Source organism: Anser anser (genome assembly GCF_964211835.1).
Source record: "Anser anser genome assembly, chromosome: 2".
NCBI classification, from domain to species: Eukaryota; Metazoa; Chordata; class Aves; order Anseriformes; family Anatidae; genus Anser; species Anser anser.
In genome coordinates, this window is record NC_139721.1 from 13,846,654 (window position 1) to 13,862,749 (window position 16,096).

The 16,096-nt window shown below is 37.1% G+C and overlaps 1 protein-coding gene across 1 annotated transcript in view; it reads left to right on the top strand.

Moving 5' to 3' along the window:
• The first annotated feature begins 20 nt into the window (after positions 1 to 20).
• The window catches only part of TAF2 (TATA-box binding protein associated factor 2), a 56,793-nt gene continuing 40,717 nt past the window's right edge, over positions 21 to 16,096 (top strand). The window contains exons 1-9 of the mRNA XM_083823778.1: positions 21 to 668; positions 2,159 to 2,213; positions 3,008 to 3,168; positions 9,701 to 9,819; positions 11,113 to 11,254; positions 11,620 to 11,851; positions 12,620 to 12,804; positions 13,380 to 13,493; positions 14,430 to 14,597. Of these exons, the coding sequence (XP_083679904.1) occupies positions 616 to 668; positions 2,159 to 2,213; positions 3,008 to 3,168; positions 9,701 to 9,819; positions 11,113 to 11,254; positions 11,620 to 11,851; positions 12,620 to 12,804; positions 13,380 to 13,493; positions 14,430 to 14,597 (1,229 nt within the window). The 5' untranslated portion in view covers positions 21 to 615. The remainder of the gene's footprint in view (positions 669 to 2,158; positions 2,214 to 3,007; positions 3,169 to 9,700; positions 9,820 to 11,112; positions 11,255 to 11,619; positions 11,852 to 12,619; positions 12,805 to 13,379; positions 13,494 to 14,429; positions 14,598 to 16,096) is intronic.

Consider the following 16,096-nt stretch of genomic DNA (forward strand, 5'->3'; position numbering starts at 1 on the left):
CCCTTACGCCTCTGGGGTTATTTCTCGAGTTTTATTTTCTTCATTTTTATTATTTTTTCCCTCACTTATGGCCGTTTCCGACGGGCATTGCGGCGCCGTTTCGGAAAACGAGCTGCCTTTGCGTTCGCGGAGGGAGCCGGCCGTGACCTTTCAACCGGCGGGGGTTAAAGGCTGCCGACAAAATGGCGGCCGCTGCTGAGGCGGGGAGCGGCGGGGCGCGGCGGCGGCGCTGCTGAGGGGGCACCGCCTGCAGCCCCCCCGGCTCCGTCCCGGCACTGCGGGGCTTCCTCAGCCCTGTCCTCACCGCAGAAAGGTCCCTGGGTCTCGGCTGAGCTCCGTCCCTCCTGTGGGAAGCAAGCGAGCGGCGCCCCCGGAGCGGTATCGTTGTGTGAGGGGTGCGTGCGTCGCCTCCGGGAGGCTCTGCAGGAAGGCTGGATGCTGGTCGTGGGCTAACCGTGCTGCCGGCGCCGGCCGAAGATGCTCGACTCCGGAGGCGCGGATCCGCTGCGGAGATGAGCGCTCAGGAGCGGCGGGACACGACGAGAAGGGCCCATCGAGCGGGGATGGTGGTGATGGCGGTCTGACAGCAGTGTGTGCCTAGTGCTGCTCTTCAGGATGAATAGGAAGAAAGGAGACAAAGGATTCGAGAGCCCGAGACCGTATAAATTATAAGTATCCAGTTTTAAAAAAATTGTTATGCTTGAGGGCAACGTGCATTTTGAAGCAGTCCTCAGGCTGATCAGTAATTGTCCACCTAAGAAGGTTGGAGCTATGGCTTAACAGTGTAGCTTGCTCTCAGAAAATTCATGTTGTAGGGTTGTGTCTGACTGTGTGATCTTGTAGCCAGAGTCTGTAAGCCCCCAGTCTCACCATACAAACGTACTTACCTTGTGCTCTTCAGAGCTTAGAGATCTTTCCACGCAGCATCAGCACTACAGATCATGCCGTCAAGTTTCATTCTTCCTGCTGTGTCAAGCCCTTTTAGTCTTGCAGGCCTTTTCTGTATACGAACCCAAGTACATTTATAAATAAAAGCAAACATTTGTGTCAAGCAAATTATTATTTTTACGCAGTTGTTATTTTGTTTGTAACCTAGCTGTAAAGAAATTGGTTGCAGATTTCAGAGGATCTTCACCTTTGTTTTATAAAGAAGTCATGGAATTATTAAATCTGCAACAGAAATGTATTTTTAAATAGAATTGCAGATAGTATCATACACATTTTAATGTGTATGTAGGCAATTTGAATTCATCATTGGATACTGGCTTGCATCATTCTCTTGTAGAATTTTTTTTATTAAGCTGTGTTGCTGGAAGCCAAGCCATTTTTTAATACACATGGTACTTGAGTATGTTCATACAATGTGTGACATGGCGTAAAAGTTGCATTATTACAAGGTTATGTCTTGAGTCAGTACTCTGAAGTGCTGTGAAGATCCCATCTAGTACAGAGAAAAATTAGTGATAACTTCTCAAGTTTTAAAAAAGTTGGAATTATTATTTTATCTCTCATTTGTAAAATCAGTTTTATTTACCAGTGGGTCTAATACACAATTCAAAATTTAAGTAAATGCATTTGACTTGTTTAAAATACTATCTTGATTAATTTATTACCATTATTTTAAAAAATATTTTTATACTAATAGTAAAAATACATACTTTTTTTAATGTATAGTACCCACTTATATGAATTATGTATGAGAAGCAACTTCCCAGATAGATGTTCCACACGTCTCTGATCGCAAATGTTATGGCTGCATGCCATTTCCACTGCTGTGCATCACTAAAGTGTTAGAACTTGATTTCAAACTATTAGTAAAACCATATTTTTACGTACTATTATGTGATGTTCAAAAACTGTGCTGTTATCTTTTTCTGTTATTAGTAATATTTGTTCTTACACTACCCTTTGAGTTTATTGCAACTTTTTTGACCTTGCGTGCTACGTATACTCATTATTTGTTTTGGACCACTTACGTAAGAGACTTAGACCATCATTAATTCTACTTTTACAAGTATATGCTCTGTGTAGAATGTATCTATACATACATACATACCATATGATCTCTTTGTTTTTATAAATGGGTTGAAATATTATTTAAAATACTTGTAATTATGCAAAACCTTACTTATTTTAAATTATTTTTTTCTTCCAGCACGACTCACCAGGTAGTTTGTATCAACAACATAAATTTTCAGAGAAAATCTGTTGTTGTAAGTATTTTTTTTAATAAAATACGAAAGTAGAAATGGGAAGTCTGTATTTTCTTCATGATTTTAGAGGGAGCAACTGCATGCATAAGCTGATTGTGTTCTTCAGCTTCTTTATATTTTATGCTTTCTTAACTGGTGCTTTTCATAAGTCTGTCATTCCTAGAGATGCCTAAGATTAGATGCCTTATAATAGTGAATACTTGAACCTCTGTGAGGAAGAGCTTTCTAAGAGAAAATAGCATTGCAAAACAACTTGCAATTAAGAATTAACTTTTAACAGCATTAGTTGGTGTTAAGGATGGAGTTATAGCTTTTAGTAGCTTATATGTGAGTTCATTGGAGGCTTGAAGAGAGACGTTCATGATTTTGGGCCTCAAGTTGCCGAGACTTTTTGTGAATTTAGATGTGTGAGTACATAGATTCTGCTTAGGTTTTAAGAGTCATTGTCTCAAGCTTAGATGGCAAAACCTAAAACATGGTGATGGAAGAAAGGGTGGTAGTAACTTGAAATCTAGTCAGTAGAGGCAAATAATTTCCAGTAAAATAAGTATTTTGAAGTTCTGTTTTCTATCGTTATTTATTTGTTTATTTCACAACTGGGGAAATTCACCTGTTAAATGATATGAAAAAAACGTATTTAAACATCTACAAGGGGAAAACAATTTCATTTTTATATATAACATTAGTTTTTACCTGTGATTTTCCTCTGAAAATGCATTAGATTTTTTTTTAAATATCTTTACATTGTGAACTGATAAAGACTTTATAGAAGGCTTTGATTTGTGTTTTCATAGGGTTATGTGGAACTGACAATATTTCCCACGGTTGCAAACCTGAATAGAATCAAACTGAACAGTAAACAGTGCCGCATTTACAGAGTAAGAGTCAATGACTTAGAAGCAGCATTCATCTATAATGATCCAACACTGGAGGTGTGTCACCATGAGTCAAAGCAGTAAGTGATGTATTTAAAACCTTGCAGATGCAGTGTTTTCTCTTGTTGTGAAGCATGACCTATTTTATACTGGCTAGTTTTACCTGGTGATTTCCTAATAACAACGTAAGTTTCTATCAAAACAATTAACTTTTGTTGTGGTGACTTATTTCTGGGAAAGTTTTTTGACTATAATTTTGACTCTTAGGTTATTCTTTAGAATTTCTTTGTCTAACATTTCTTTGTATGGTTTTGTCAAAGTATCGCTTTTTTTTTTTTTTTTTTAAGTACTTTATGGGAAAGAAGTGGTAGGATGCCACTAGTGGTCTCAGTGCTTTAGGAAATTGTCCTTCTGTGTTTGGATTTTTTCCACAGCCAGAGAATATCTTTGGCTGAAATGTTTTTATCTTTGATAGACTTCAGATATAAGCTTCATCTATGGACATCTTATGTGCTCGTTTATTTAAAGAGAAAATGGTGACGTTATTGTGCCAATAACATTTGTTCATACTCTCGTGGAGAATGTTTTACAGTGGTGTAACAAAATTCATACGAGAGTTGCATGTGATAGGATTGCCCTTTTTTTTTTTTAAACTTCAGCACAGTTGCTTAAATCACTTAGGTTGCAGCAGTGTAATATTATGTAGACAAAAACTATTATGTTAAAAATGATGATAAAAATCAGAACAATTTTGCAGGACAAATGATCATGTGTAATGTCAGATTCGGATGGTCCTTCCCAGTGAATATGGGATCAAAGTTCTTAAATGTTTCCCAATATTTCCCAATTTCCTAACAAGTTTTTGTAAGCATTGTTTCTTATGTTACTAATATCTCCAAGTAGTTTTTTGTAGCATTAGTTTATTACTTTCAAACAAACTATAGCAATAAGGCAAATCGTGCAACTGTATAAGGTTAACTACTGGATTTCTAAATTAAGATGCTTATTACTATCCGTCAGACAGTTTTTGTATACCCTGGTGTCCCCAGAGTGATTGCTCTGAGAGATCTCCTAGCCAAGAAGATGGAGAAAGCTCAGTAAGCAGCTTCAGAGGTGATAACCACCTTCGTTAACTCACGTGCCTGATGAAGACAGATCTGAACTAGCTAACCTACAGTTCTGCTGCTTAGATTTGTGTGAACAGTGACATTCTCAAACCGTGTAGCTAGATCTATAAGAGGGTTGCTTGTTGCCTTAATGACTAGAGTCTTTGAGATGTTTCTCATCCCATCTTATTTTTCAGGTTAAACCTGATTTTTAAATTCTCTGAAAGCTAGAGTATTAGGATATCTTTTGTTCTTAAGTTACTGGGGTTCAAGTGCTATTTTTTTGAAGAACTGTAAAATACCCTGAGTTGGAAGGGACCCACGAGGATCATCAAGTCCAACTTCTGGCTCTACACAGGACCACCCAGAAATCAAACCAAGTTTTATACCAAGTCACCCATCTTTGAACTTGAGCTTCTTATTTATGATGCTCTCTATTCCTATATTCATCATGTATGTAAGAGTTTCAGGAATTCAGTTTGCTAATGTAACGTTCATTTATGTAAGACACTGATCTAGATATGGGAGTTCTGAAATGTTGTCCTGACGCTGAACCACTTGAGTCTATTAAGCAGTTCCTGTCAGTTTTGTGACTTGATTTTGTTGTTGGTGGTGGTATTATTAAGTCAGAAATTTAAAATCCTCATCGGGTGAAGCAGGGTAGATTCTAATTGTTCTGAAGAGCTAGAAGGTAAAGCTCAAAAATTTAAAATAACCTCAATCAAACGCTCATTATTTATTAACATCATAGATTAGGGTCTAAGTCCTAAAATGTTATCAAAACTATAACTTGAAAATTTGAAAGAAGTTTCAAATTTTCTCTCTATCTGTTATTGAAGAGCAAGTTTAAAAACATACAGTTTTCCACGTTTTGAGGAAATGATATGGGAAGAAACTGATAAAAATCTGATCCTTCTGTTCTTCAGTAAAAGAACATAATGGGTAAACGTGTTCACAAAGTTTATTCTTTTGTCTTTACTGAAACTTATGTTCATGTTTTCACATATTTTTTTTCTGGTTGGTTTGGTTGAATGCAGTTTGCAGAATCTTTTAATTTAAAGCACTCCATATTTTTTTTAAGTAAGGGATCGGGAGAGATACCAGTGAAAAAATTCTGAATGACATGTAAGGACAAGGCATGCGAAGTGAAACACTCACATAGGGTGAGAGCAGCCTGTGGTTTTCACTGGTGCAGGTTTTTACATTGCCATAAGAACTTGCAGAAAGTCTCTGTGTTAAATAACTCCTGTGTTATTCATACATTTGAAAGACAGAGGTCACCAAATGTTCTTCACAAACTGCTAGGATGCCTGATTTCTTTATCTCAGAAGTCAAAGACTGCGTATATTATGAAGTACTGTGTTGAGATGTGTATTTTTTTTTTACTGAAATAAATGGTCACGATCTGGTATTGAGCACGATGTTTTGATTAAATACAGCATTGTGCTCTTAAGATCATGAACAAATTCAAGAAATCTAAAAATTCTAAAATTTGTACAGCCAAAAAGAATTTGCCGGTAGCTTTCTTCTACCCTTCATTACAAGGAACTGCTTCTAGAAACAGTTGTGGTTTGGCCTTTGGATCCAATCAGTTTTTTGCTCTGCTGAGCATCTAGAGAGAATGTCGTTTGTACCTGTGTAGACGAACTAGGTATATCAATTTCAAGCACAACACAGATTAGTCATCAGATTTTGTTTCTAATGTTTCAGGGATAGTTACTTTTTGCAGGGCTTTCTTTAGTAGTCTGTTAAACTAGTAAATGTGAAATTAAGATGTATCTTGGCAACCTGTTTATTTAAAATCAATAGATTTAAAACTTTACTCTTTCCTGTGATGTATAGCAAATAAAAAATTAGTTTAACTGTTAAGGTTTTATGTCCAAATATTTTTCTCGTTTTTGATGATGCTTTTGGTTTGTTACATGTTGATTTCTAAAAGAAAAATATAAACTATGTAGAAAAAGTTTTTACTTTAATGGGCACGTTCTTACCTTCTTTGTCAAAGGTAAAATATTTTAAAGACCTCTTGCTCCACCAGTTAGCAACAGAATTCAATTAAAAATGAAAAATTCTATATCTAAAGCCACTGTAATTATTTCTGTGGGAAGACTTGCTCCAGCATTTATGACTTGAGATGTTATGTTCACTGATATGAGATGAAGGTCAAGTGAAGTGGTTAAATGTTTGTTGTTTATGTTGTACAAATTTAGGCATGCAGGAACTTTAAAAGGGTTGAGAAAGTCAAGATTAAAGAGAGCTTTATCTGTGAAATACAATCAAAGCCAGCTGAAATTGTTTCTGTCTCTTGATGAAGAAATTCTCTGCTGGTTTTTTTGTGTGACATTTTTTGTCAGATCAGTTTTGTCTCTAAGTCTGGAATTCAACTTTTTTTCAGTTCAAGTAATACTTCTGTTTTTTATCTCCTACTGCAAAAGTTATTGACATGCTTTCTGTCACTTTACAGTTCTGGTGTAGTAGAAGGTGGAACAATTTTTTTAATCTTTTATATTGTCACTTCTGCTGAGTAACAAAAAACTCACTAGAAAGATAATTAGAAGTTAGTAAGTTCTGTAGAAAACGTTAGAAAACTTTAATGAGTACATTAAGTATGTTTTCAGCTTGGATGCCATTGCTAGTTTGTCCATGGGTCCCAAAACACCATTGAGATAACACTCCCATTTAAGTGTTGTATGTCAGTCTTCAATCTTGTAATTTCTTCTTGAGTCTTCAGGACATCACAGCTTTTTGATACTGGTATAGATGGATTAGCTTAAGAAGGTCAGTTTCTGCCTGACTGAACAGAAGTTAGGTATAAAATAGGTATAAAAAAATGGTATAGTTTTTCCCTGTGTACACAAGGTGGCAGAGAATCCCGTTTAGCCCATACATTTAAGGAGGAGTTGGAAATCTTGCAGAGACTGCTTCCAACCTGCAGACAGTGTTGGAGCATGTCTGTTTGGGTCTTTTAGGACTGTTGCTGTAACGTTAGACACCTCTGTTGCCCCCTTCTTCCCTCCTTTCCTTGTAAACTGTCACTCTCTTGACTCTGTCAATATGAGAAAACCCCAGTAAACTGTACATTTGCACAGCATAAAGTTATGTAGCATTGCTGCCACTAGTAGGAGAGATGCTATAAAAAGTTGATGTGGAGATATTTGGAATTGATGAGTAGCTTTAAAAAAAGTCTCTACGAGATCACTCCTTTCTAGTCAGTCAGCAAGCATGCACTTGGGCTGTAACTAGCAGGCTTTTGGGTCAATTCTGATAATAAAACGTGTCTCTACCCGGAAAAAACATGAATGCATATTACTTTTTCATTGTCAATCTGTGCTTACCACTAGGAAAACTTACGTTTATTTCTTGGCCTGTAACTTTTGGCTCGTGCTCTGTTTTTGTTAAAATGGCCACATCCAGTTTGAGAATAGTTTAACCTATGAAAAGATTAATTCGTGGTACCAAGTCTTTAATGGATTCCTTTTACAATGAATCACCCCTTTGAACTGGAACACTTCACAAAAATAGAAATATCGGAATAGACTGTTTCCCATTAAATGCTAAGCCCTGTGGAGTCTACCTTTTGTGTCATAAAATCATAACCTTTTCCTGTCTACGAACCCATTGATGTTTAAAATGTAACCACAAGTTCATCACGAGACTCAAACTTGGAAAAAATTCTTACAGATGTGTTAGAAAGGAGTCCCCCAGAACCAGTTTACATTGAAATGGAAAACTTTGAGACTGGAGAATCTAACAGAAATGTTACTGTTGTTTTCTGTAACTAATTTCTTGTAATTGCTAAGATAGTTTTCAGCCATACAATATTTTTTAAAGACTTTTTTTCCACTGATAATTATTTGCCTTCTTAGGATACTGTTTCAAGTCAGCTTAAAGCTGCATCCCTTGGGCGGGTCCTGATGTCCCTGCCAGTCTCCCATGCCTCAGCATGGGCACTTCTCTGAGCGCTCAGCGTATCAGATCAGGGAGCTAGACCAACCCAAAGCAGACTGCCAAAAAAGACTGTTTTTTCCCCATTTAGCACTTCCAATCACATCACCGCAGGGTCACATGAGCTATAGTATCCTTAATGAGGGAGGAAGCAGGAATGAGTGGCAAAGATGGGGACAAAGAGCATCAGCTTGAGTTTCAGCTGGTTTGAATTGTTCTGGAACCGTAATGAAAGTTACAGCAAGTTCAACCTTGTGTTTTTAAAACTTGTTGCTGTTACACTGTATAATACCCTATCTTTAGGTGCACTTCAGCTATGAAAAAAGAAATCATGGCTATATATTAAAACTTGTGATTTGGGTGTTTCTGTATTAACATGCTCCCATTTACTATTAATGTCCTATTTTCAGCAGCTTCCAAGCAAAGTAGACAAGTTTAGTGCTCCTGACATTCCCAGTCTTGGTCGTGGTGCCAGGGAATGTGTGCGCTATTATTGCCAAAGATCAAGAATTGCATGAAAATATGTTCTCAATATATTTCAGTACTTAGCTACATTTTTCAGATGGGGAAGGCTGGGAATATAAGTGTGGCATTTGACTTACCTAGACTTCTAGGATGATCCTGGCATAGTTAATTACCCTTCATTCTTCCAAGTAAGGTACTGTAATTTGGGTTGAACGCTGTTTTCTCTGTGGGTGGTGAACAGAGAGTGGTTAGATGAAAGAAAGTAAAATCCTGAAATGAGATCATGTCTGCTCTGCGTGAACTTCAGATTCCATGGAAGGATGGAGCCCACAGCCACAAGTTAATTCACTCTATTGTGGTGCAGCAATGCCGCAGATAGCATTATGCTCGATTGCAGCTCTGCCCCCACAGTTGCCGGTTTCTCCCGTGGTACACAGCTAAATGCTCAGGATTCTTCTGAAAGGAAAGGTGATGAGTAACTGAAACACTTTCACCTGGGGTAGAAATCTTCAAACTTTTGAAGGACTGTGTTTACGAGGGGATTAGAGTTAAGATAGATGTCAATGCCTGTGTTTTACAGACTTTAAAAATCCATTTTGAAAGAGTATGAAAGTTGTAGCATAAAGATGCAAAAGCAAGGTCATTACTGAACTTGATGGTGGATCTTCCAGTATCTGAGTATAATTATAATAATAATAAGATAGCATTCTGCTTGTATCAGCTACGACAGTGGACACATCCATTTTCCTGCTCATTTCAATAGAAAACAGTTCGAAGTCACAACTGAGGTAATGGTATTACTTTGGAATGAGACGTGCAGTCACTTAACAGCTAATCGTCACTTAAACAGCTGCAGCCTGACTACAGCAATTTATGTCTGCATCCTAAATACATGAATGAGTGTAACTTTTTAAAAATTGTTTCTGGGGGCTAAAAGATGCTTTTCCTTCTACCCCCTACTCCTTTAAAAACAGAACAAAATACTTGATTAAACATGCACCATGAAATTCCATATAGAAATCATATCACTTTAAAAGTTGTGGGTTTTTTTGTAGCTCAGCGTATACTTTAAGAATTAAATGGCTATTTCTGACAGGAGGAACCTCAACTATTTTTCCAATGCCTATGCTGCTGCAGTCAGTGCTGTGGACCCAGATGCTGGAAACGGCGAACTCTGCATTAAGGTTCCCTCGGAGTTGTGGAAACATGTTGATGGTAAAGTAAAGAGACCATATAGAAAAAGCTTAACTTTAAGATGCCACAGAACTGTTAGCTGTGAGTTTCCATAGGAAGATACTAGATTTAAATAAATAGAAATAGCTTTACATTATTTTATGAGATGGTGATTACTGTTTTCTTTTTCCTCACACGTCTTTCCAGCTGAAGACTGAAAAATACCTTCATGCTTCTTGGTAATATGGAGAAATATTTGCAACACCCTTTACAAACAAACTGGGGTGGTCATGAGCTCAAAAGTATACAGGAGGATGTGGGCATAATGGAGTAAATTGGGTGCTAAATTATAACCATTTAAAGCTGCTTACAATATACGTGAGTCAACAAAGAAAATAATTTACAAGGATCTGTCTGCTTACATGTTGTTTATAAAGCTATGTTACTTTCAAGAATGGTTGTCTTAAGATTGATTCCATAGTGACAAGGAGATGACTTTATAAACTGAAATACTAGATCCCAGAACAACTGTTCTAACAAGTCACTCTCCAGTTAATTTCTTGTGTTCATTTTCTTACGTGGTTTTATCTGTTTCTCCTGTTGATTTCTGGGAAAATGGAGGAAAAATCAACTGTCACGAAGCTGCATCGCGCAGTGTTGTCAGTTGCATCTTACTGGGAAAGACGCTTGTCAGTTTAGTTTTTGTTTGTTTCTGTTGTGTTACTTGCAAGCCTAGAAGGGTATATTCAACAGGTATAGTTTTTCTTTCCCAAGTTTGAATGTTAAAATATGGTGAGACTTGTTGGCTAAATTTCACCATATACTTGAATTTCTTTTCTTGCCAGTCTATTCATAGGTGAGATTTCTGTGAAACTAAACCAAAGCAAAGACACTTCAGTTACAGGAAAAGCTTTAACAATAATAAGAGGTTTTAAGAGACTGCAAATGACAATAACACATCTTTTAAGAATGTGCCTGTTATGTGCAGTTTTTGTAAAGAATTCTTTCAGCAAGGTACAAATGAGATCATGGTAAGGGTGTAATAACTGTATAAAGATTCTTTACTATCCAGGAATAGGGAGATTAAGTGTAAATCCAATTGCTGTTTTTATCAATTAATAAAAATTCTCATAAATTCAAATTCTGTAAGTTAAGCCTAAGAGGTCTCAGTTTTGTAAGGTCTTCTTTTCTGCTTTGTAAAGTGAACCTGTACGCCCATGAGAATGAAGTAAACACATCATCTTGAAATACCAATAGGCTAAAACTGAATGATTATTCTGAAATAACTTTCTTGTAAGTTATGTATTTACTCTAATTTCTGTCTTGGTGCTGCAGAGTTAAAAGTCCTAAAGGTGCATATAAACTTTTCTCTGGACCAGCCAAAAGGAGGTCTTCATTTTGTGGTACCTAATATGGAGGGCAGCATGGCAGAAAGAGGTGCTCATGTCTTCTCATGTGGTTATCAAAATTCTACAAGGTAAGAACACTGTCTTTGAATGCCAGACTACATTTCCTATTTAATCTCAAAGCGTAGAAAATACAATTTCCCTGAGTTCTTGTAATGTTGAACATTCAAAAACTTGTGCTTGAAAGGAGTTCACCAGTGTGAAATAGCATCTAATGATTAGTAGTAATTAGGATTTCTAGTCATTATAGCTCAGCAGGAGGTAGTGGCAAGGAAATTTGCAGTGCTCTGTAAAGTCAGTAATACATACTGCCATGTAGTGGGAGTATGTCAGCATTCACAGTGTTTAAGGATGTAGTTTGGAAACTGAGAGAAAAATCATCTGTGCAATAGAAGCATAATTGTTAACCATTTTTCCCCCATCCTGATTTCCCTAGGTTTTGGTTTCCTTGTGTTGATTCATATTCTGAGTTGTGTACCTGGAAACTTGAGTATACTGTGGATGCTGCAATGGTGGCCGTTTCAAACGGAGATTTGGTGGAAACTGTATATACCCACGATATGAGAAAGAAGACTTTTCATTACATGCTGGCTATTCCAACTGCAGCTTCTAACATCTCCCTGGCCATAGGACCTTTTGAAATACTTGTTGATCCGTACATGCATGAGGTAATTATCTTCAGACAGGTCTGCTTTTTTTGTAAAGAGCTAGTTACTATTTTGATGTTGATACCTGTGTATATTGATCAAATATGGGTATGTCTAGATATTGTCTCTGTCTGTACAAATATGTAGTAAAACTTGTCTCATAATGCCTGTATTTAAATTTTTCCAAAGTAAAGCCTTTGAATGGGTACTAATTCCACTTATGCCTGAATTCATCGGGCTGATTTAGTTGGAGTTGTTAACAACATATATCTCAAAATAGGTTTAAATCCATCCTGTTGACAGTAGATGAAAATAAATTCTACACGGTTAACTAATCTTCTCAACGAAGTTGGACACAGGGTTTGCGTTTGTACCCGATCGTTGCCATAATGTTGAAGTCCAGTGACTTAAATTTACAGCTGTAGTTTCAGATTGGGTAGGGATGGACCTGGGAGGTTACCAGGCTGGCATAAAGACTCCCCTTTTGAAAGCATGATAGGAAAATACTCGGAAATAGTTACGCTTTATTTGATCCAAAGGCAAACATTAGATTTTTGTCGTCAGTCGTGGTATTCTGTTAAATTTTACTGGTGGGAAATGCTTGTTTGTGAAAGATATTAGCTGTTTTTAAAAAAAAAAATCAGTCATCACATCAGTTATCACAGCTTGAAAATACTGTTGTCTGTTAGATTTGTGGCAGCTGTGTTTTTGCTTATTTTTCTATTGCATAACAAACTTGATATTTATGAATATATTCATTGATCCCATACCAAATTTTTTCCTTTGTAGGTGACTCACTTTTGCTTACCACAACTACTCCCATTGCTCAAACACACCACATCATACCTTCATGAGGTATTTGAATTTTACGAGGAGATTCTTACCTGCCGCTATCCGTACTCCTGCTTCAAGACTGTTTTTATTGATGAAGCATATGTTGAAGTAGCTGCTTATGCATCCATGAGTATTTTCAGGTTAGTATTTGAGAAAATCACACTTTCTAAATCCATGAGCTTAGAAACTCTAGGTCCAAGACTGTTGAGAAATAGCTGATGCTCCTTTTATTTTTATAGCCTGAGTTTTGGGCTCCCTAGTTTGAAAAAGCTGGGTTTTGTTGACATTACAAGCTTTTAACACCATTTCCAATTACACATATTATAGGGAAGTTGGATTTGAATCTTAAATTGGCGGAGGTTTTCTTTCTGAACACCGTGCATGAAATATTTGAGATTGACCTAAGTGCAGATGTTCAATAATGTTTTTGTTTTCCTTCAGCTGAGGGAAGGTACCATGAACCCAAAAGAGTTTCACCAGCTCAGTTACTTTGACTCTACAGAAAAAGTTGTGTATATATATGCAAATAGCACGAGATCTGTCTAGATAAAGGTTATTAAATAAAGATGTTAGTATCTCCTTGGAAAGCTAGTGAAAGAATTATTTTATTTGTTTTGGCTCTTAAAATAAGGTCTTTGTTTTGCTGTTGGTTTGTTTTTTTTTTGATTTTGAGCTTGTGCTCATATTGTGGTACTCTCTTTTTATGGCGGTCCAGCACAAATCTCTTGCACAGCGCAATGATTATAGATGAAACTCCACTGACGAGGAGGTGCTTAGCACAGGCCCTGGCCCAGCAGTTTTTTGGATGTTTTATATCCAGAATGTCCTGGTAAGTACTTTACTTTTGTACTCTCTAGAAAATGGGGGAGAATTAGGAAACTGAAACTTTAATTTGCATTTTGTATTTTAGCAGAAGAATAAGTGGAAAAACTAGCTGTAGAAGAAAAGGAAGAGTAATAAAACCAGCTCAATAAATGAAAATCCAAGAGGATGAGGGGTTTTTGTTTTTATTTTTATTTGAAAGAGGAATATGAGATATAGGTTCAAAAGACTGTAGTGGTTGAACATGTCTTCTCTCAGAGGTTATTGTTACTGACTGTGGTAGTGTGCTATGCCACCTGTAAATTTATAGAGGAGACTCTTGTATCATCAGTGAATTTCTGTCAGATACTTTGGATGAAGAAATGTAACCTGCACAGGAAGTACTTGTTGAGCAGAGAAGTAATAACTGTGAAGTGATGACCTACCTGTCATTTTTATGCTTCAGATTCTAGGTCATGTTCATGGTCTGGTTTTTCCCCGTGTTTTTCTCTCTTTTAAAGAAGTATTTAAAGAGGTAATTAAATGAGTGTCCACCAGATTGTGAGATATATACTTTGTCCACTTGCTCTCCAAACGTTCACCATTGCATTGATATGGTTATCAAGAAATTAAGATAATCGTGCTAATCATGTAGATTAACAGTTGTTTTAACTTTCGTATCTATCCACTTCTGCCATGTTTCTATTTCAGTTGAAATAGTTTGCTTTTATGTTTTAATCTGGGCTTCTGTGGTACAAGTTCAGTTTTCACTGGCTCTTCAGTTTTATCGGTCCCACCTAGGTGCCAAGTTACATAAATGGGTTCACAGCTCATCAGACCTCTATTGACTTAGAGAAGTTATATAACTTGCTGAAACTTGTGGCTTTTTTGAGCTGGTCAGAAATACCATCCCTTACAAAATACCTTCTGAAGTGCCATAATTCATGCTGCTTTCTTATTATAGGTCAGATGAATGGGTGCTGAAGGGAATCTCTGGTTATATTTATGGCCTTTGGATGAAAAAAACCTTTGGCGTTAATGAATATCGCCACTGGATTAAACAGGTAATAACAGTAACATTTTCTGTACATTTCAGACATTTCAAATCAAAGATGGAATATGAAAACAGAACATAACATAGTTTTGCGTTACAATCTAAAGATACTGTAACAAAACTTAGAGCTAAAATATTTTTACTACTTGCTGCAAGGAGAAACACCGAACATATTAGCCAAAATATGTTTCCATGACTGGCTTACCAATAATAATTTTCATTGTCTCTGCAGTTAGGTTTCCTATTTTTCGTTTGATTTTTGCTCAAAGACAGAAAAGGTCAAAAGAAAAAGAATACTTTTTTTAGCACTCACCGTAGAATATGGGATTCATGAAGAGGTCTGTTTGGTGAATTAATGTTGCTATACTGTGATGGCCTTTCTTATACCTCAGAACGGCTCTGATGTTAGCGTGGGTCAGGTATCTTTTTAGCCTCATTTAAGTCCTAGCTTTATAATAGGCTTTTGATGTCCGTGGTGACAGTTCCTTATTTCCATTAAGATTTTTGTTATCCATTGAGAGTCAGCTGTCTTGAAAAAGAAAGTTCTGCCTATAGCTTACATTTCTAAATGTAAAGCAGTGAGACAGGGACTTATTAGCCATAATGGCAGCGAGTCCTCATTCTTTGTCAGTGACATTCATTCGTAGAAAGATCTTCCTCTTCTTTCTCTTGTCACGTTTTCTTGCTGTCCTTCTTTTCCAAATTAGAGTCCTAACCCCATGGGCTTCATTTACCTACCTTACTCACACAGGGACCAAGTATGCTATCCTTATCTAAGACGTTTATCTCAGTCCTGTGTTGCGTGTGCTATAGAGAACAACAAAACTGGATGTCTTAGAGTCTAGTGCTGCATTCAGGGATGTTTCTGAGTATTAATTGCTCATGTTCTTTCCCTGTGGGTTAAGTGCTTCCACGTAGAACTGAGAGGTGCTGCTGTCACAGCCTCCCATCCCGCTTTGAACATAATATTTCATATGAAAGGGTGCCAGTTGATACAAATCAATACATACAAAAATGTCAACACTTGGGAACTCTTTGTCCAACATCGGGTTGCAGTCAGACAACAATTCACTCTACCTGTGCTAAAACCGACCCGATTCGATCCAAAAGCCATGCTGACTGTTGGACGATAGTGAGCCCATGCAAACATCCTGCCTTGAAGTGTGCTTGTTAACATGGGCACAGCAGCACACAAATTCAGACACAGAGCCTGCTTCTGTCTGCCTTGGACATAGTTCAGGGTGAGGTGAGCTTTTATACGTTGCAGTCTACTGCGTTGGTATAGCCAGTACTACTTTGCACTGCAAGTAAATGGTGAACACTTAACTTCCATTGGTCAGAGGAAACTTCCTTAGTGAGCAGTAATATTCTTTAGGTATGTTATAGTTAAATACTGTTGTGTGTTGACCCCCTTTCCAGACCCAGAACAAGTATTAATTGCTAATTTCTACTATTTTATTATTGCTTGCCATGCTGAGGAAGATCTCTGATTTTAAAATACTAGTTTGCATTTGTAAAAACGTTTCTTTATGAGGTATGGCTTGAACAATGATGTTAAGTTTTCAACTAATTTCTGT